General features: G+C 38.7%; 1 protein-coding gene across 3 annotated transcripts in view; it reads left to right on the forward strand.

Moving 5' to 3' along the window:
- LOC109053267 (neuronal growth regulator 1-like) overlaps positions 1-20,674 on the forward strand; it is a 106,157-nt gene that overhangs the window by 48,076 nt on the left and 37,407 nt on the right. For all 3 annotated transcript variants that reach the window (XM_042758486.1, XM_042758489.1, XM_042758487.1), the window contains exons 5-6: positions 9,836-9,956; positions 18,375-18,523. In XM_042758486.1, coding sequence (XP_042614420.1) covers positions 9,836-9,956; positions 18,375-18,523 — 270 coding nt within the window. The remainder of the gene's footprint in view (positions 1-9,835; positions 9,957-18,374; positions 18,524-20,674) is intronic.

Raw genomic sequence — 20,674 nt, forward strand, 5'->3', positions numbered from 1 at the left:
TATCACGGTGAAAGTCATCATAGCTTGCGTAGTATAGACCCAGCTCCCAACCGAACTTTGAGAATAGATTAACGGCGATATTTTTTTTATCGCCCGATAACAGTCTCACGTTAACGCAGCACGTTAACGGCGATAACGGCCCACCACTAATAATTATATATAAATATATGCAATAAATTAAATACATTTCGTTTACATTTATAGCACAGTAATGAGGCAGCAACATAAGATAGATAAGACAGAACAAGAAAGGCTATTAACAATCTTTCTTTGTACAAAAGTATTATAACATGAAAGACTCCAATCCAGAGTGGCACAAAGCACTTACTGCACATCCCGTGTGCAGAATGATGCACTTGAAGCAACATGGAGTCACAGCGTGCAGCGCTCAGTATAGAAAAGTTCAAAGCACAAAGGGAAGAGACATTGATGCCTGCATAGTGTATTATATCTGAGCGATAGTTTATTGAGCATTTTCTTTTAACAGTTTTAAATTTCATTTACTGTGCGCATGAAGAACAAGTCATAGTGCTCTCTACTCCAGTGTAGTGATCTAACAGACACCCGGTAAGACGTAACATGATTTAGAATTAGCACTAAACTACAGAAAGATAAATTCATTTTATGCAAAACCACTGATGTTTATCTACAGATCAAGTATAATAATAGGAATATTGTATCGTCCTAGAGAGAGTTTCATCGTCTTGACTGTCGTACCGAACACGGTGTGCAGTTTGAATGCTGAATGGAGGATGACTGACAGCCGCACTTTACGTGAACTTGAATTTTTAAATATTCATCTGTACCTCACATTAAACTATGGAACAGTCTCAGAACACTTGAAATATAGTGCAAAGAAACTTTATGGTGCTTTATAATGCTTTTGTGCCTTTTGTGGGGCTTAACAATAACACAATAGTATATGCACAATATTGGATTTGGATCGGTCTCGTCCGACCGATACCCCAATACCCCATTGTGATTGCATGAAATACAGTAACCTGCAAAACAGCAAAAGTCTATAGGTTATATATTTTCAGTAATGTGGCAGAACTTGTAATTGTCCATGTCTTAAATTGATGTGTTTACATGGAGGTTTCATGTTGTTGTCCTAATGAGGCCAAGAGACCACTTCTGCACACTGTGTAAACATAGTCAATGACTAAGAGGTTATAGTGCAGCTTAAACTTTAATTTGAGGTTATTTAAACAATCTGTTAACAATGTTGCAATCAATGTCGCTTTTTCATACATCCTTTCCATTTTAAATTGGCTGTTCAGCCAGTTGTTTTTGGCCAAGTGTGTTTTGTTGCATTATTTTGTTTGTTTGTTGCACAAGAAAGCTGTCAGAAAGTCGTGAGTTAATTTAAGGCATTTGCATTTCGAGTCTGTTGATGGAGTTTCTCAACATGAGGACCAAAGACATGTCAGTTCTGATAAAGCATGTTGTCATTAAGCCGAGAAGCAGGATAAACTGATCAGAGGCAAAGCCGGTATGTCCAAATCACCTGTTTGAAAAACAGAGAACACAGAAAATAGAAGTGCTTGTGATCCAAAGCATAGCAGCCTATTTGTGAGACATGGCTCTGTGCTATGCCCCAGGCATGTACGGCTAATTCTGTCTCCCTTGACTTTAGTGATGTGATTGCTTATTAATGTAATGTGAGCTGTAATGAAGATGAATGCTGCTAATGCAACCAAGGAGTTTTTCAGAGCCCAGTAGATGAATAGTCTTGACCAACCAAGTCATTCCCTTACTTAATCCAATTGAGCCTGCTTTTCACTCACTGAAGACAACTGAACGTGCCTTTCAAATGTCCAAAACAAATTTCAGTCACTCACTGAATGCTTGGGGATTTGACCATAGTAAGTATGCAATGAGGTGACTTCACATAGGGATTTTAGTTATTGTATTTACCTAAAACCATAAAAAAAGTTATTTAACATTAAAATAAATGTTAACTGCAATAAAATATATTTTAAAAATTTAATATTATTTCAGCTAGTTTACAAAACAACATTTCTCATTTTTATTTAAATTAACGGTGTACATGAAATAAATAAAACAAAACTAAAATAAAAAAGTAATGTAATAAAATACAAATAAACAAAATAATAAAAAATTTAAAAAAAATAATTAAAATTACTAAAATGTTAACTAAAATGAAAATGGAAAATATAAAAATAAAATCTAATTCAAAATATTAATTAAAACTGTACCTTGATACTAAAACAACACTGCACTTGATTTTGATTTATTCTCTTTCTTTTGGTTTTGGTTTTGGTTTATATATTAGCATAATGCAGTTGTATATATTACATTGTAATTTCCATTCTCTGTGCTTTTTTCTCACTTTTACAGCTAGTATTGCCTGAACACTGTATATTTAAAAAGTCAAGGCGTAATCAGGGTTGTCCTGATTTGTTTTCACCTTATTTGTGGTATTTGTAAATGCAATTAAAGACTTTATGCTGTTAGCGGCTTGACATTTTACTCTAATGATTATATCCATACACGGACATATGCATTTATGATTTGACATATTCATATCACTGAAAGAATTTTCAACTTGTACAGCTGTATTCATTGGGTTATGCAGTACATTGCAGCCAACGAAGCATATGTTAAAAGCAATGCCCAATTTTATGGAACATTGAGATTTATCAGAGAAGAAATGCACTGTTACTTGGCACAGTCCAATAGTGACCCATCATTTCTGTATGATTTGAAGTGTGACTGAAATTGTGGAAGGTTTCCCAGTCAAGAAATGGCAAATGCATATATGTGAAAATTCCTGAACGTTGTAAAGCAAAGAAAGGGCCTCTTTGTCTGCAAGACAGGATAAGAAGGATATGGGGGAGTCCTTTGGATGGCATTCAGTGTCATTTTACTTCAGTAGAAACCTAGCATAAAAACTAGCCAGAAGAAGTCAATCTCAACAGTTGTCCAGCGCTTACAATATGCTTTTGAAATCAATGAATGACATTACCTTTGTTCCAAAACCCACTGAACTGCTTTGCTGCCTGCTGCCTACATAGGTAGCAATTGATTTCAATATAGTTGCTATTGCTAAGCGAACGGTACAACACTATAATAAGCACAAAAACACAAAATTTGTGTAAAATTATCTACGGTATTTACATTTTTTTATTTCATTTGTATAATGTACTGCTTATACTGTAAAAAAAATGTTTTAAAGTTGTAAATAAAACAGATTATTAGAGTATGTTACAAAAAAAATATATATAATTCTACTTTAAAATTTCACATTTAACCTTGATGATCTTTTTTTAAAGCCTATTTTCCATATCACATATTTTAGCAATCATCCTAAATTGGATATCATTCGAAAGGACAAAACACATATAATTGGAAAAGTCTCATCTCATCCATATTTGACTATTTTGTGATAGAAGTAATATTATGACAGAAAGTTATAAATTTCTGACAGGGAAATACATCAAATAACAAAACAAAACTACATTTTTGTGATATCAACTTCAAATTTGGAACATAACTTAGTTTGACAAATTGATTTTATGGCAATTTTATATTTCAAAATATTTGTCAAAAACAAAATCAAAACACAAATAAATAAATAAATTAAATATATATTTAAAAAAAAATATATATATATGTATATATATATATATATATATATATATATATATATATATATTTATATATATTAGTTAAGAGGTTAGTTAATTCAGTGTGTTACTTGTTTTTTTTTCTTTGCAATTTCTGTGTAAAAAACAATATGTGTAAAAAAAAAATGTTTCTGCATATTTCATTTTTTTCCTGTGTAGTTCTCAATAGCCACAAACTAAAGGTCTATCTTTAATGTTGTTCTGACATGCACTAGATACACATATTGCATTGTCCTTCACAGTTTGCTGTGATGTAAATGTCGGTTTTGAAACAAGAAATTAAAAGTAATGAAAGGCCTCAATGACTGAACAACTCGCCCCCCAAAACTGCAAACTATGTTCCTCTGACGCACATAATAACTGAAGACCATAATGCATTTCCATAGATGACTCTATGAATTATGCCCCTTTGATAAGACTTCACAGACAAATAACAGCTTGTCTTGAGTGCCCATCTTCACTGCACAGTACAATATGGCTCCTATTCTTCAGCATAATAGACTAAAAGCCAATTTGTCTATTTTCATAGATTTGTGACACTGTGGTTAATGTTTTCATTCAACTCAATACTTTTCCCTACAGTGCATATTCTCTGTGGGACATACAAAACCCCTGGTTCCCTTAGCATGAGTGTTATTTATAAGGATTGGATGTGTTAGAGAAAGAACATGATGTTATTCTTGAATTTTAAATGGAAAACTTAACGAATTAATAAATCTTGGCTGCTAAACCCAGTGCTGGTGAACAGAATAGGACAATGAGGTGGAGACAGCAACTGAAGCAGTCTCTCTGTTTATAAGCTGATAAGTCATGGACTGATGAGTCCATTCCTTAATTGTGAAGAAGACTCATTTTAGCCTCTGGCTGAAGAGGTGGGTTATTAATTGATCTTGTAATTAAAATAACATGTTATACTTGTTGGGAGGATAAAGGTGCAAGACTATATAATCATCCCTTCCTCCAAAGCGTCATGTGATAAATTAATTATTGTTGGTTTGGAGATGTGCCAGTTAGTCATTCTGTACATCCACCCGACACCAATATCAGTGAGCTTTAAATTCAGACATGCTGTGATGTTATGAAACTTATTAAGAGGAAAAATAATAAACTGGATTAGAATGCAGTTTCAGTTCAGTTCAACTGGTGCTCTTATTCAATTTTTTCCCCCTTGAAAGATCAAGTTATACCAAGCCTAGGTTTATACCAACAATAAAAATATCATTCAATAGCAGTCTATTATGAATTAGTCCAGCTGTGTTTCTGTATGTGTCAAATCTTTGCATAAAAAATGAATCACAAAGTCACTGAACCCTTGGGAACCTTGTCTGGCATATATCGACGTATTCACCAATTTGCAAGGTGCTGTATTCACAGGTATTCTAAAACATAATCTCTGCCTTGTCATTTTAATTTGCGTTTGTGATCAAGCCGCAACTGGCAAATTTGTCAAACAGTAAGCCCCGCAGCATCCATTTTTCATGCCAACTTTGCTATTTTCAGACCCTCCCATCTGGTACGAGCTTAGAAACTCACCAATGATTTACAGTTGCACTCTTTTGTTATGAAGCCTGTAAATGACTGGGATTGTAGGGCTTTCATGGTTTTTACACCACGATTTTACATTAGCCGATGCTGCTGTGTGATTGCTATAATGAGAACTCCTTAAAAGACTAATCTAATTGAATCTTAGAAGCTGTGCATATGGGTTTAATAGGGATTTTTCTTCACCCATTGTGCATATTATTACATCAGGACTTATGCTCTCATAACACAAATGTCTAACTGTGTAGTTCACCTGAAAATGAATATCCTGTCATCTTTTACTTACCCTAATGTTGTTACAAACCTGTGACATATAATGAACATCAGTGGGGTCCAAAACAATATGATTGGGCCATGTTGATTTTTTATGGTATGGATAATTGTTCGTCAAAATATCATCTTTTTTGTTCTGCAGAGGAAAGAAAGTCATACAGGTGTGGAACAATATGAGTGAGAATATTTTTTCATCATTTTTTAATTTTTTTGTTAATTTTTGATTTAATGTTTGAAGAATTGTCTTCTCTATTTATTATAAACTGCACTTTGTGAATGGTTTTGTTGTGTATGCTGTGCTGGTTCTTGTTATGAAAACTGAAAATGTTTTATGTTCAAAATCAGAATTTTTGCCATCAGTTCAGAATTTAAGCTTTATTTTATTTTATTTTATTTTATTTTATTTTATTTTATTTTATTTTATTTTATTTTATTTTATTTTATTTTATTTTATTTTATTTTATTTTATTTTATTTTATTTTATTTTATTGCCAAACTATATTTTTTTAAAAGATGTATTCAAAAACTAGCTGATACATTGACTTCTGTTCTGCTTTAAAATATATTTTGATGTTTGAAATTGGATGACTTGCATGAATTCTCTCCCTCTGGACCCTTTATCACTGCAGTATATGTGCTCAAACGATTTTAATTAATATGAAAAGTTGTGGTTGCAGTTGTGGCTAATACTTTGTTTTCGTCCCTTGGTAGTTCTTGCTAATGCAGCTTTATAATGAACTGGATCATCCCTCAGTGAGGACAGATGCAGTGGTTTGTTAGATAGAAGTTAGCTGTGTGGATATATATCAGAGCCAGCTTCTCTTGTGCTATTAGGCAGCCTGCCAAGGCATGCCAATAGCTTACAATACAGCACAAATCTCAGTGATGAATGACACAGACAGATACATACCATATCTCACCCTCAGCAGATTTCAGCCACTCTCAAATCTCTTGTTTTTAAATGTGCAAAACACATAAGCTGAATTAACTTAAAATCCACTTGTGTAACCTCCAATATGGAGGTGTTTTTGCAGATTTGAAGCATATACACACATATAACAGATGCATAGATGCTTCTAGTAAATGCACACTTGGATTCTCTCACATTGGCTCTATATGCAGAGAATTTTCTGGTTCTGCTTCTGAATGCCGTATTATAGCATCCAAATCCATTTAAAGCAAGCTCACACTGATTAACGGGCCAGAGAAGGTGTGAAATATTTCAACTGCATTCCAACTGAAATGTCAGATAGTGTGGCAAATGTTTGAAGTGAACAGGGCTAGAGATTCAGTTTTCTGTTAAAGGCTGAACTTGGCATCACAAATCCAGACGCTTTCATATCACCTGATGCCTGATTTGAATTTCCAAAATCTTTTTTCTCTGCAGAAACTGACAGTTCCAAATATGTGTTTGCATGTATTTTAAATTTCTTTTGACGCCTGATGTCAAATTATAGAGCATGATTGTAAATGAAGAATGTATTGACTTATCTGAATCATCAGCATGGGGATCCGTGTATAATTGAATCCCATTATCATGCATAAATATGTTATGGTGTGTGGATCCTGTGTTTCCTGTGTCCTTTAGTCAAGAATCAAAATATATTATATTATTATAATATTTTAATAAAATATTTACTTTATTTTTATTTATTTATTTTTTTTATTTATACTTCTCGTTATGTTTAATACATAAATTCATACTATACATACACAACCGATCAAAAGTTTGGAATAATTATGTTTTTTTAATGCTTTTCAAAGAAATGTCTTATGCAAGGCTGCATTTATTTCATGAAAATACAGTAATATATATATATATATATAGTACAATATTATTATATTGTAAACTAAGCTGTTTTCTATTTAAATATATATATAATGTATGTATACAGTAGTCAACATTTGAAAATGGATCAAAAATATTAATCAAAGTTGTCTTAAGACTAGAACACATTTTGGTTTTAGTTTTTAGGACAATTTTAATTAAAGGTTTTGAGCCACTTCAAATGTTGACTACTGTATATACATAAAAAAATATTTATTCCTGTAGTGGCAAAGCTGAATTTTCAGCAATTGTTACTCAAGTCTTCAGTGTCACATGATGCTGATTTGGTGCTCAATAAACATTTCTTATTATTATCAATTTCGAAAAAAAAAAGTTTTTTTGTTAGTCCTGATATTCAAAAGTTTGAGGTAAAACTAAAGTTAATAAAAATTTATACTAATTTTAATCAGTAAGAATGCATTAAATTGATCAGAGGTGAAAATAAAGACATTTAGGCCTGCAATGTTATATCATTTAATGAAGTCTGGGAAGGGGGTCATGGTTTCCACAAAAATATGAAGCAGCACTGTTTTCAACATTAAAAATAAGTAATGTTTCCAATTTGTTGTAATTGTAACAACATTAACCAATTACCAAATAACTATTTAGGCATTGTTTTAGCAAACTCTATATCATGTGCCCACTTTCACAATCTAACCCCACCCTTCCTCTTTTCTCATGTTTCACTCATACTCACTGACATTCGTCAGATTACTGAAGTAAAATGGATTGCGAACAGCAGTTCACTTTGATTTTAAATTCTCTGCACTCTCAGCCTTGTCCTTTCTGCACCCATATATTATAGGATCAGCAGTCATTTGTCCTCGCCTTTGTCATCAGCAATGTGTTCCTTTAATCTCTTATTTTATGTTATCCTTAAATCTTATGCTAGCCTGCTTCTGTGATGCTCAGGTTATGTAATGCTCCCTAGGCATTTTCATGGGCTGATGCCTGTACTGTAAATGCATGATCCAGCCAAAGCACAAGATTCATTCTATGCCACATTTTTGGATCAGGCAGACTTCTCTTCCAACATATGCCAAAACTCTGCATTCAAGCTGCGTTGATGTGTCACACTGCTATTTTCATACCTTCCCAGGAGAAGAAATGATAAGCAGCACAATATCACAAAACAAAATTTCTCAGCACAGTGATTACAATGATGGATATCCATATCCTTTATACACGGTTTTCACAGTCTTGGAAAAACATTGTAACATTTTGATTTCTAGGAGTAAAAAGAGTCATGGAAATTTCTTTAGTAAAGATAATTATTTAATTCAAGTGATTGGTATCTGACATGCAAACTGTAATCCATAGCAAAAATACTGTAAACTCTTTTTTTCTTTTCTTCTAAATGTTATAATGTTTCTCCCTCACATTGAGTCACTTAACTAGAAAAATAGTGATATTTTTTTCCTCACACTTACTGTTATATGCTTTGATTTGCAAATGCTGCAAATTAGTTTTCCTGATACGTGAAATGAGAGAAACTCTCACTTCCGTGTAAAGTGTGATTAAGCTCATGCCTTCACATTTGTTAAATTATGTAACATATCTACATGACGTAACTATGGAGCCCAAAGTCTGAGAACATCATTCTTAAAAATCCCCTGTTACTGTTCTCACCACAATAGTGGAAATGCATTTTCGACCCTCAGATAACATGAAACTTATTACAGTGAAGGCCTGGAGAACTTCATACCTTCAACTGTGGGGTTATAGAAGAGAATGTCAAAAATGCAATCAGGAAAAAATTGTCTGAACACAGACCTCAATAACTTGCAGGTGATTTTCAAAGAACGAGTTGCCTGGAATATAAATGTCCCCCACTCAAATTCAGACATAGCAAGTAATTTATCGCTAGCTAGAAAGACATAAGTGGATCACCTGCTTGAAGGGAGTTATTTTCAGATTTTTTTATATTGTGTTCAACTTAGTATTCTGTACAGGTCTGCTTTATTTGTGTGTATATTAAGTATGGTGTTATTTCTTTCATAGCCTTTTTCTATATGTCATTTTATATTTGAACACACGCCATTCTAGTAGCTTACTCTGTTTACTCCTGCTATAAGAAATAATATACAATGAAGATTTATGTATGATGAACATTTCTCTTTTCTATTGAGAGAGGATTGTTGCCTCTTGACTAGCTGGAAAATAAAAATTCACCCTGTTGTTAAAGCTCTCTCTCTGACACCACTAGAGAGATTTACACTGCATTTGTGAACATGAAAGGGCCCTCATTTTACATGCACATATTCAGAGAACCTTCCTCAGCTCCCCAGCCTTTGAACGGCCGTTAAAGAATTTATCACTGAGCAGTTCATTACATTTCTCCAACGTATTTCTCAGCATTGCACCCATAAGATTTACACGCGTTGACCACTCTGAATCTTGTTGCTAATTTATTTCTGCCTCTTTCACACCACTGTAAATGAAAACTTTTTCCAGCTCGATGGGTTAGTTTATATATGAGTTTTCTTATTGTGTGTGTCCGCTCTTCCCCTAAGTCACGATGGTTTTTATTTTCTTTCTGTAGTTCCTCCAGCAATCCATGAGATGAGAAGTCATGGGGTCCGACCCGGTCAGATTGCCCTGCTGAGATGTGAGGCAGCAGCAGTCCCCTCTCCAGTCTTTGAGTGGTACAAGGGAGAGAAAAGGTAAAAGCAAGAGTAATAGATGATAAAAGCCTTCATTTCATTAGCTTAGCTGTACAGTGATAATTTATCATAAATTATGCATGTTAAGTGAGTTTATTTATGATTCAGAATGCTTACCACAGAGAAGGTTAACGTCGGTCGAGGCTGCTTTTTGTGGCAAGTGTGTCCGCGTAAAAAGATGAAATATTTTGATCAGCATTCATTTGCAGTCACTACTTTTGCTGAATCCTCAGAATAATTACAGTGCAATCAAACTGTACAGCGCTTTTTTTTTTTTTTTCGCCTAAGGTTTAATCGCTGAACGTTGATCTAAAGCTGTATTACAGTCTTTAGTAGTATCAGTTTAATAGCTATGGATCTGCAGCTTATCAAATTTTGCAAAGTGTCTTATTAAAGAGTCTTAATTTTGAAAGATGGTGACTCTTGGCACAGCATAAGCTCATGAAAATCACTTTTGCAACTTAACCATCATTTTTAACTTTTAATTAAAGTCATACACTTCTGGCAAAAATAATCTAACTTTCTAAAAGAGCTCTGAAGCAAACTGTACCATTTGAGTCATTTGGGCAACACAAAAATGTGTTTTAATTGATCAGTCAGCATCATGTATTATTTTAAGAGTTGGTTTAAACATATTATGTTTTTTGGGTGGGGGTGGGGGGGATTCAATTAAAAAGGGCTAAAATGGTGAATTTCTAGAAGGAAATACTAGTGTTGGCAAGGCAGTGAAGCAATAGTTTTAGGGCTGCTTCAATTTTGTAGAAATGAAATGTCAAATCAGATCCATCTTTAACTCTGCCATTGTCATGGCACTCAGTACGCTTCTAGTTCCCCTTCAGGAACTCGAGCTGCGTCCGAAAACGCTATGGGAACGCCCTTCAGCGTGACCGGCTCTGAATAACATGTGTAATCAGTCCCATGAATGGGCGAGATGTCATAGGCGGGTGACGTAGCGACCAGGAAGCTATAAAAGCACGTGAGTTGTAGCGAGCATCAGCTTTTTGTCATTCAGCGAAGCTCTGTGTGTGTGTCAGTCGCTATTTGTTTGTGAGTCTTATTTAGTGTTGTTTGTTCATTGATAAGCTCCATTATTTCAAACTTCAGTCAAGGAAGTTTTTTGGGCTAAAGCAGGCAGCGTTCAGGCTGTGTGTTTCCCTGCCCTAGAGAGAAAAAATATTTGGGGTAGGGACACACGCAGTGTGTTGTCTGCTTGAGAGCGAAGCACGCAGAATCAGCTCTCGGAAAAAGGGAGATGACGGCCCGCGATGCGACCGTCTGTTACTGCTTTGTTTCACTCTCAGAAGGCTCTCTTCGAGGAGGGAGTCTTCACTAGCGTTTCTCGCGGTGCCGGTCCTGCTTTCGCCGAGGCGGAGGAGTGGCTGTGCTCGCGGGGTTCGCTTTCGCGGCGCCCACTCTCGGGGTTTCGGAAGCCCGTGTTGCGGTCCTTCCCCCTGCAAAGAGACGGCGCGACACTCCGCCTGTCTTTCTCCGAGGAGATTGACACGGACAGTGTCGATGAGCTCGCAGTTGCATAAAGATCAGTTGCACAAACATCAGTTACACAAGCATATTATGCCTAATGTTATAACGAGCAGCATTAATGAGGAGCGTTGCTCGCATGGTCGGCTCTCGTAAAAAATAAGGGGGCTGATTGTGTTTCTCCGCTCTTGCCGGGCACGCTCCGAGGAGTGTGTCCTTGCTTGTAATCTTGCGATTCCGGTCCTAAGAAAATCTAGAGCTCGTTTTCGAGGCTCGGAAGCCCGCGCTAAAAAGAAAAAGCGGTTTCTTCCCCCTCGGACTGTGAACTCGTTGCTGCAGCTATTTATTTCCGAGGAGATTAATATTGTTTGTGTGACTAAGCGGCTCGCGCGCTGCCGAGGCAACGCGTGTATTACATCATTTTCAGTTTTGATGTAATCTTACCACACCAGACCATGTTTTACTCGTTTGGTTGTTTGGCTCCATTTAATAATGAGGAATTAAATGAGGCATTTGTCTGACTATGAGAAGTTAGATATAGAATTTTTGATTCTTGAAATGACTCTTACCACACCAGACCATATACTCGTCTGGGTGTTTAGCTGCATTTAATTTTGAGGAATTAAATTCAGTATTTATCTGACTATGAGAAGTTAGATATGTCACTTTCGGTTTTCGATATGAATTGTATCACACCAGACCGTCTTTACTCGTCTGATTGTTTGATTGCATTTGATTCTGAGGAATATAATGACATTTATCTCACTTTGAGAAGTTAGATATACAGGAGCTCTCAAGATAAAATATTTGAGTAAGAACACGTTTACCTCTCTTCCTCCGAGGAGGTTGAGGCGGTCAGCAGGGGCTGCTGGCCGGGGCAGTCCCAACCTATCGTGTTCAAGCTCCTCATTCTAGGGGTGTCACTTCTCGTACTCCGTAGAGTCTAGAGTCAGAGTGGCGCTCCCAGGCCAAAGGCTTCTAGCGAAAAACGGTTCTGCGGTACGTCTTTTTCGTTGGATAGTCTTCGTCGTAACATCCTGATGCCTAAGGGCTAGGACTAAGAGCGGTGTACTCCGCATTACATGGTGTCTTCCTAGCAGATGACGCGGGTCTGAGGACCGTCATTTTTAATAGGAGACTTCAGCTATGAGAGTCCTGATGCTGTGGCTCAGGACCTCGGAGGGCAGGCCCCTCTGGGGAAGAGCGGTGTACACCGCATTACACGGTGCCCGTCTCTCCTCAGTGCCCTCAGGAGATCGATCTGCCAACCCTGCCGGTGTTCCAGGGCGCAGCGGTCTCCGGCGAGCGCTTCTCTCAGTTACTGCCCGGAAACGTAGCGGTGCTTAGAGGCTCGTGACCTCCACGGAGGTCTTTTGAGCAGCTAGTTCAGCTGCCCCCTGCTGGTTCGCTGCATCAAGGCACTGAGCCAGCAGCTGTGATTACACCAGAGGTCAGTCTCGAGAGACTGGTTCCCTTAGTAGACTATTTAGCAGCGTGAAAACTACTGCCAAACATGTCTCAGTGGGTCCTGCACACTGTAGTGAGAGGCCACAGAATCCAGTTCGGTTCTCCTCTGCCTCAATTCAATGGGGCTTTTTTCACCCTGGTGGGCCCCGAGCAGGCTCTGGTAATGGAACAGAAGTAGACACTCTCAGAGGACGGAGGCCATCGAGGTGGTCCCTCCTGGCGTAGTGGTGTCCGGGTACTACAGCCAGTACTTCACCGTTCCGAGGAAGGATGAAGGGTTGCGTCCTATTTTAGATCTGCGTCTTTGAACCGCTCAGTCAGGGGACTGAAGTTCAGCATGCTCTCACTCAAACAGGCTGTATCTCAGATCAAGTCTGAGGACTGGTGTCACGATCGATCTAGAAAGATGCATACTCCATCCTTCCCCATCATAGGAAGTTGGTTTTTGGGGGCAAAAGCCTACTAATACCGGTTCATCCTTTGGCCTTGCATTCTCACCCCACACTTTCACGACTCAAGCACATGGTGCGATGATTGGTTGATATTAGCTCAATCAGACTGGATGGCGGTTGGGCTTTGAGATGTCGTTCTCACTCACACGAAAGACCTGGGGTTAAGATTTAATGCCAAGAAAGGTGTGCTTCTCCAGTACAGAGAACCACTTATCTGGGCATGGTGTGGGATTCGACCACGGTGCAGGCACAGATGTCTCCTGTTCGGATCGAGTCGATCTTCACCACCGTCGTGAGAGTTAGAGAAGGCCGGTCACTCACTGTCAAGCAGTTCTAGACTGCTGGGTCTGATGGCAGCTGTGTCCAACGTGATAACGCTTGGCCTGCTGTACATGAGACCCCTACAGTGGTGGCTCAAGACCAAGGGGTTATCCCCGAGGGGAAACCCGCTTCGTATGCTCAAGGTCACGCAGGGGTCCTACGTGCCTTAGACATGTGGAGGAGATCTTGGTTCTTGTCTCAGGGCCCGGTGCTTGGAGCTCCTTGTTGCCGCGTGATGCTAGCGACGGATGCGTCCCTCACCGGCTGGGGTGCGGTCATGAGTGGCCACCCTGCCCGCGGTTTATGGAGGCATATAAACTGCCTGGAGATGCTGGCCATACTTCAAGCATTAAAACACTTTCTCCCAGACCTAAGAAGTCACCATGTGTTGGTGCGCACCGACAACACAACGGTGGTCTCTTATATCAACCACCAAGGGGTCTGTTCTCACGCCGTTTGTACAAACTAGCGTACCAGATCCTTGTGTGGTCCCAGGGCAAACTCCTCTTGCTGAGGGCAGTTCACATTTCTGGGCATCTGAATATGGGAGCAGACCTCCTGTTGAGGCAGGGGCCGAGGCCCGGGGAATGAAGGTTTCACCCCGAGGTGGTGAAGCAGATATGGAGAATATTTGGTCAGGTGGATCTGTTTGCAACTCAGATGATATTGCACTGTCCCCTTTGGTTCTCTCTGACTCATCCGGCTCCACTGGGGCTAGATGCCATGGTGCAGACTTGGCCGAGGCTTTGTCTGTACGCTTATTCCCCGATTGCTCTGCTCCCAGGAGTTCTGCTGAGAGTATGCCGGGACGGGGTCCATCTTCTAATAGTAGCCCCATTCTGGCCGGGCCGAGTATGTTTCTTGGATCTGATTTCTCTCCTCGACGGCGCTCCATGGGAGATTCCCGTCAGGAGGGATCTCCTCTCATAGGCGGAGGACACGATATTCCATCCCCGCCCGGAGCTATGGAAGTTATGGGTGTGGCCCCTGAGGGGGCACATCTCGTAGCTTCTGGTCTCTCAACCGAGGTTGCTGAGACCATCCTCCAATCCAGAACTCCGTCCACGAGGAAACTTACTCCTTGAGGTGGAAACCTTTCACCTCCTAGTGCGAAGACTGCCAGCTCGACCCAGTTAATTGCCCAGTTGGTACAGTTCTGGAGTTCCTGCAGGCCCTTCTCTCTGCAGGGTTGACCCACTCCACCCTGAAGGTCTACGTGGCGGCCATTGTGGCCTACCGCGCCCTCTTGGTGGCCATTCAGTGGGCAGACACCCTCTGGTTACATGTTTCCTCTGCGGTACGCTGAGGCTGAGGCCTCCGGCCAGAAGAAGCTTATGCTAAGCGGTTGATCAGGATGCTATCCTAAAACCTTGAGTCCTCTGATCTCCCCTCACCACTGGGAGTCAAGGCTCACTCGACCCGAAGTATGGTGGCCTCCAAGGCCTTCTTGTCAGGTGTGTCTATGCAGGACATCTGCAACGCAGCTGGATGGTCCACGCCCCTCACGTTTGTCAGATTTTATGGTCTAGACCTGCGAGCCAATCCAGGCTCTTCTGTTCTCTCGCCTTAGCTGTGCTCCTCCTATACACACTAGGCAGGGGTTTTGATGTTTGTGTGCTTTTGATTTGTCGTTCCCATAGCGTTTTCGGACGCAGCTCGAGTTCCTGAAGGGGAACGTCCCAGGTTACGTATGTAACCATGGTTCCCCGAAGGGAACGAGACGCTGCGTCTCAAGGCCATACTTCCGGCATCCCTGCCAGAGCTTGCTTCATTCCTAGTAGCTGATGCTCGCTACAACTCACGTGCTTTTATAGCTTCCTGGTCGCTACGTCACCCGCCTATGACGTCTCGCCCATTCATGGGACTGATTACACATGTTATTCAGAGCCGGTCACGCTGAAGGGCGTTCCCATAGCGTTTTCGGACGCAGCGTCTCGTTCCCTTCGGGGAACCATGGTTACATACGTAACCTGGGACGTTTTCTGTCAACTGTGCACAAGTATCAGCACATAATGTGGCTTTCACTTTGTGCTTTTTTTGTAAAGTTAGCCACAGATGGTTAAGTAGATGTAAGAGAGATAAGACCAATCACAATTCAATATGCAAATGAATGCAAGAAAGAACGCCAATATGCAAATATTCATCACTGTCAACACAATGAAAAACACTGGCTCACTGCTAGTTGTTTCAATTTATTGACAACATTTCAACTTCTTTCTGGGGCTGTCAGTGTTTTCTGGTTTTTAGGGGTTTTTTTGTCACTTTCTGTGAATATTAATTTGTGGCTGTGCACCAGCTTTTTTTTCTAGATGTGTATATATTATTTTTAGATTTCTGCATTTCCAATATTAAACATTCTTTCACTATGTCAGTGGGAGATTTTCTGCATTTAATTAAAAATTTCATAAAGAATTTATACCTTTTTTAGCACACTTAAGGCTGGCTTTACCTATAGACTTAATTTTGTATAGAGTCTTTTACTGAATAAATCACTGTGTTGATTTAAAAAAAAAAAAAAAAAAATTTGATTATGTTTTAAACCAGCCAAATTAATGCAATGTTATGGAATGTGATTCTTTATACAGTTATTTTAAAGTAGAAACACGCACAAGCCTATGTATGTTAGGAAGATCTGTCTTACTGTCTTAACCCTGCATTTAATTGTGTGTTTGTATAACCTCATCACTAGTAAAGAGCATTCCAAGTCTTCGCACCAATCAGCGTTTACTCAAGTAGTGGTTCTTGAATTTAAATACCAAATTACCCCATTACCCGTCATTTACCCACTCTTGCTGAGCACGATCTGAATCAGCAGTTCACACTGTGCTAATTGTAATTATAGGCTTCACTCAATTTATTCAAATTGCAAAGGAGGCTTATTGACATTGAGTCTGTACTCTGCTTAATCTAAGGCTTTACATTGAACATTGTTGCTAAACTGTCTATTTTACTGTATTTGTCTGAATGTGCTGACTCAATGCTGAACTAACAGTGGGAAACATGCTGAAAAAGAAACCGTTAAGAGTAATATTAAAGGGATACTTCACCCCAAAATGAAAATTTTGTTCCAAACCCGTAAAAGCAAAACACAATTTAAGATATTTTGGATGAAAACCTGGAGGCTTGAGACTGTCCCACAGACCGCCAAATAAATAACAGTGTCAAGGTCCATAAAAGGTATGAAAGTCGTCAGAATACTCCTTCTGCCATCAGACATGCAATCTGAATACACGTAGAAACAGCGCATCCTTGTGGCACGGATGACACAGAAGAGCATACACAGCATACGGTGATAATGAGAGACTGAGGAGACCGTTGACAAAAGAATTATTGAATAAAGTTGTTATGTTTGTTTTCTTCGCTTAAAGTGTTCCCGTCACTTTATATAACCCAGATTGCACGTCTGATGGCAGATGGAGTATTCTGACGACGACTTTCATACCTTTTGGACCTTGACACTGTTATTTACTTGGCAGTCTGTGGGACAGTCTCCAGCCTCCAGGTTTTCATTTAAAATATCTTAAATTGTGTTCCGAAGACAAACAGATCTTTTACAGGCTTGGAACGACATGGGGGTAAGTGATTAATGACAAAATTTTAATTTTGGGGTGGAGTATCCCTTTAAAGAACAGACAGGAATTATGCAGAGTCATGAACAGTTTGTTTTTATAAGATAAAATCATCATGAAAAATTATAATCATGTATTTTTCATGAGCTAAATTTCTGTTCATTTTTGTAAATGTAAAGATAGTTGGGTCTCCTGAATTAGATACTTGTGCAGTGAAAAGTACTTGTGAAGAACATTGTTCTGTTTTACGGTTTATGTAATCGCTTGCTAATACCTGAGCCTGAACAGAATATTATACTGCATAAGCAAGGTGATTCTGAATAGTTTTTTTTGTGTGTGTGTGTGTGTGTGTGTGTGTGTGTGTGTGTGTGTGTATAATGGCCTATAATACTCAGATACAGTTGTAGCAGTGGTCTTTTGTTTTAAAAAAGTTTTTGTTCTTATTTAAGTAAGTGTCAGCAGGAGACAAGCTACTTGAGAGTTAGGGGACAAAAGGTTAGCACATCGCTTTACCTGTGAGAGTAACATGGATGACCCAAAGTCAGGACTCTCAAGAGCAGCTGCAGCTGAACTTTGGACCTTAACAAAGCTACAAGCCATGTGCAAATTTTTCTGCTTCTGATTTTCTCTTTGGCTATTCCCTCAGGACCAGGGACAACTGTAACATTTTTTTACATTTTCCTTCATAACTCACAGACTGCTATATATCTACCTGTCATCTTTTGGTGTAAGAAATATGAATAAGTGTCCGAAACATTATTATGTACCATTCTATAGATGACAAAAGGAATCAGTGCGTTATCATCCTCCATAACAGTGTGACACCTAATATGAACAATATGACTGTTTAAATATATTAATTCATATCATTAAATAGCATTCACATTTATTTGGTGCTAATTCCTTTACCTTTTGAGAATTACTCAATAATAATAATATTTATTAATATTTAGTTTACTTCAGTGGTGTGAACAAATGAATTTTAAAAAGTACTATATTCCATGTAGCCTCTCTGCATGCATAAATGAGAAGTTCTAAAAATAGTTTTTGATGGATAGATTTATAGCATGCCACACTGCAGCAGGTGTCACTGCTTGACATGTCATGTCAACTCTTGGTCCTATTTTCAGGATTAACATGGGCCAAGGAATAGACATCAAGAACCTCAGCTCCAGGTCAGTTCTCACAGTGAAGAACATGACACAGGATCGCTATGGCAACTACACCTGTGTGGCCGTCAACAGGTTGGGAACAGCCAACGCCAGTGTGCCTCTGATTCGTAAGTAACAATCATTACTCTCCCCTGGCTAACTCTTGTTGTGCTGGTAGTTGCTTTTTCTTATACACTGTTACAGTGTTCAAACCGGTAATATTCATTTTGCGTTCACACACAGCATCATACCGGTAATTTACTGATAATGTCATACTGTATCTTCCCTTACTGGTAAATTTCTGGAACAAATTTACTGGTATTTTTGAAAAGCTACATGATCTCTTAACGGTAATTTAGCAGTAAAGACTTTTTGTGAAATGGGCTATTGTTTGGAGCCTGAAGTTTTCTGTGAAGCATTTTCAAAGAGCACTTAAAATGAGATGCAATTTCTTTGAGCGGTCTCTTTGAAATGCTTAGTGTTCTTCTGATTCAGTGGTCGCTGAGTCAATGATAAAAGTAAGTGGGCTAACAAGATAAACAAATGAAAATAAAAAAAACAACAGCAACAAAAGTGATAGTCTTAAAAGTGGCAGATGGAAAAGTTGAGTCCCCTGCTTTTAAATGAAGCATATCAAAGGCCCAGCTGAGATGAAAAATTCCAGTATCTTTCACGTTCTACTGAAGACCGACAGTCTGTGATGCGAGAAACCCAGAATAGACCAGAAAGCTGCATCTTCTCCTCCCACCAGAGTTACTTTGTACCTCTTATTTTCCTCATCGCTAATGAAAAGGAAACCTACCCTACTGTGCTCCTAATGAGAAATGGCAAGCAATTGCTCCACAACACACACAAATCTCCACATCTGTAGAGACTGCAAATGCAAGAGCTGGTCATCATTGCCTGGGACTAAATTGCTGTTATAATATTGGTCAATAAGTATTGATGAAGCAAAGGTGAATTCAGGGACACATTAATATTTAACAGAGGGCCTCAACCTCAGAGACAAGGTGTGGAGTACTAATCAAGTGCAGTGTTTGATTTTCTCCTTAGCATGAAGAAACCTATCATGTCGCTCTATTTTTAGCTCGGCGTATTATTTCCACCCTCATATTTTATACCTTGTATTGATTGAAAGTGTTTCTTAGATTATTCCCACACATTTGTTTTGTTGTCTCCTCATCCTAGACATACAGTATCCTCGGCTGAACACTGTGGTCACAGAATTAACTACTTTCCCCCATTAAACCAACTGGGTCATTTATTGTACTGTATGTCTGCCAGTGATTGAGTGCTTTTGGCATCTACAAAGGGTATTTAGCATAGTGAAATGCTCTTTAATGGTATGAGCTTCCATTAAAGGTCTTCTGTGACAAGGTGAAAGTAAAGGGGGTAAATGCCATTATTACATTCTGCTAGGAAGTTTGCTGTAGGTAGTTTTGGACAAAAGGGGGAGTGTACCTGAAACCAAAAATTTGTCATCATTTATTCACCTACATGTCGTTACAAACCTGTATGCATTTATTTATTCTATGGAACACAAGAAGGTATTTTGAAAAAGCAGAATGTGTCCAACTCCAGTGCTGGATCCATTGTTGTTTTGGACCCCACTAACTTTCTTGAATGTACAAAAACATCTAAAACATGCTTTAAAATATCTTCTTTTGTGTTCTTTTGATGAAAAAATGCTATGATATGAGGATGAGTAAATATTGACAGAATGTTCCATTACTGGTAAACTATGGCCAAAATTAACCCTAAAAAGCAGACGTTTTCAGTGTCATTATTTACACTGGCCCAGTATTAAAAGAGAGCTGGCATATGAGTCTAAACTGCATTAGGTCCTCATTGGCCTGGATATTTCATTCCTCATTGTTTTATGCTTCACATAAAGTGCATGTTTGAATGGAATCTTAACAGCAAATTTTAGAATGTTAACTGACATTATGCTTAAGAGTAGGGATGCACGATATTATTGGACCAATATCAGAATCGGCCGATAATGGCTTTAAATGTACATATCCGCATCTGCCCGATATGAAAAATGATGCCGATATGTCTTGCCGAAAAGAGTAATACGTTAACTCGCGTGTGTTCAGTGTGTGCTAGCAATTAGATCACATCAGCAGTGTGACAAAGTTTTGCCTGAATGATGATTAGATTCACTGCTTTGGATCACTACATTTAAACTGAGAATGCACGTACAGAATGATGCGTTTGGTGTATGATAGAGTAAACAGTAATAGCACGTGCGGCGGTTGCAGTGACAGCCTCCCTCG

Source organism: Cyprinus carpio, chromosome A6 (assembly GCF_018340385.1).
Source record: "Cyprinus carpio isolate SPL01 chromosome A6, ASM1834038v1, whole genome shotgun sequence".
Taxonomy (NCBI): Eukaryota; Metazoa; Chordata; class Actinopteri; order Cypriniformes; family Cyprinidae; genus Cyprinus; species Cyprinus carpio.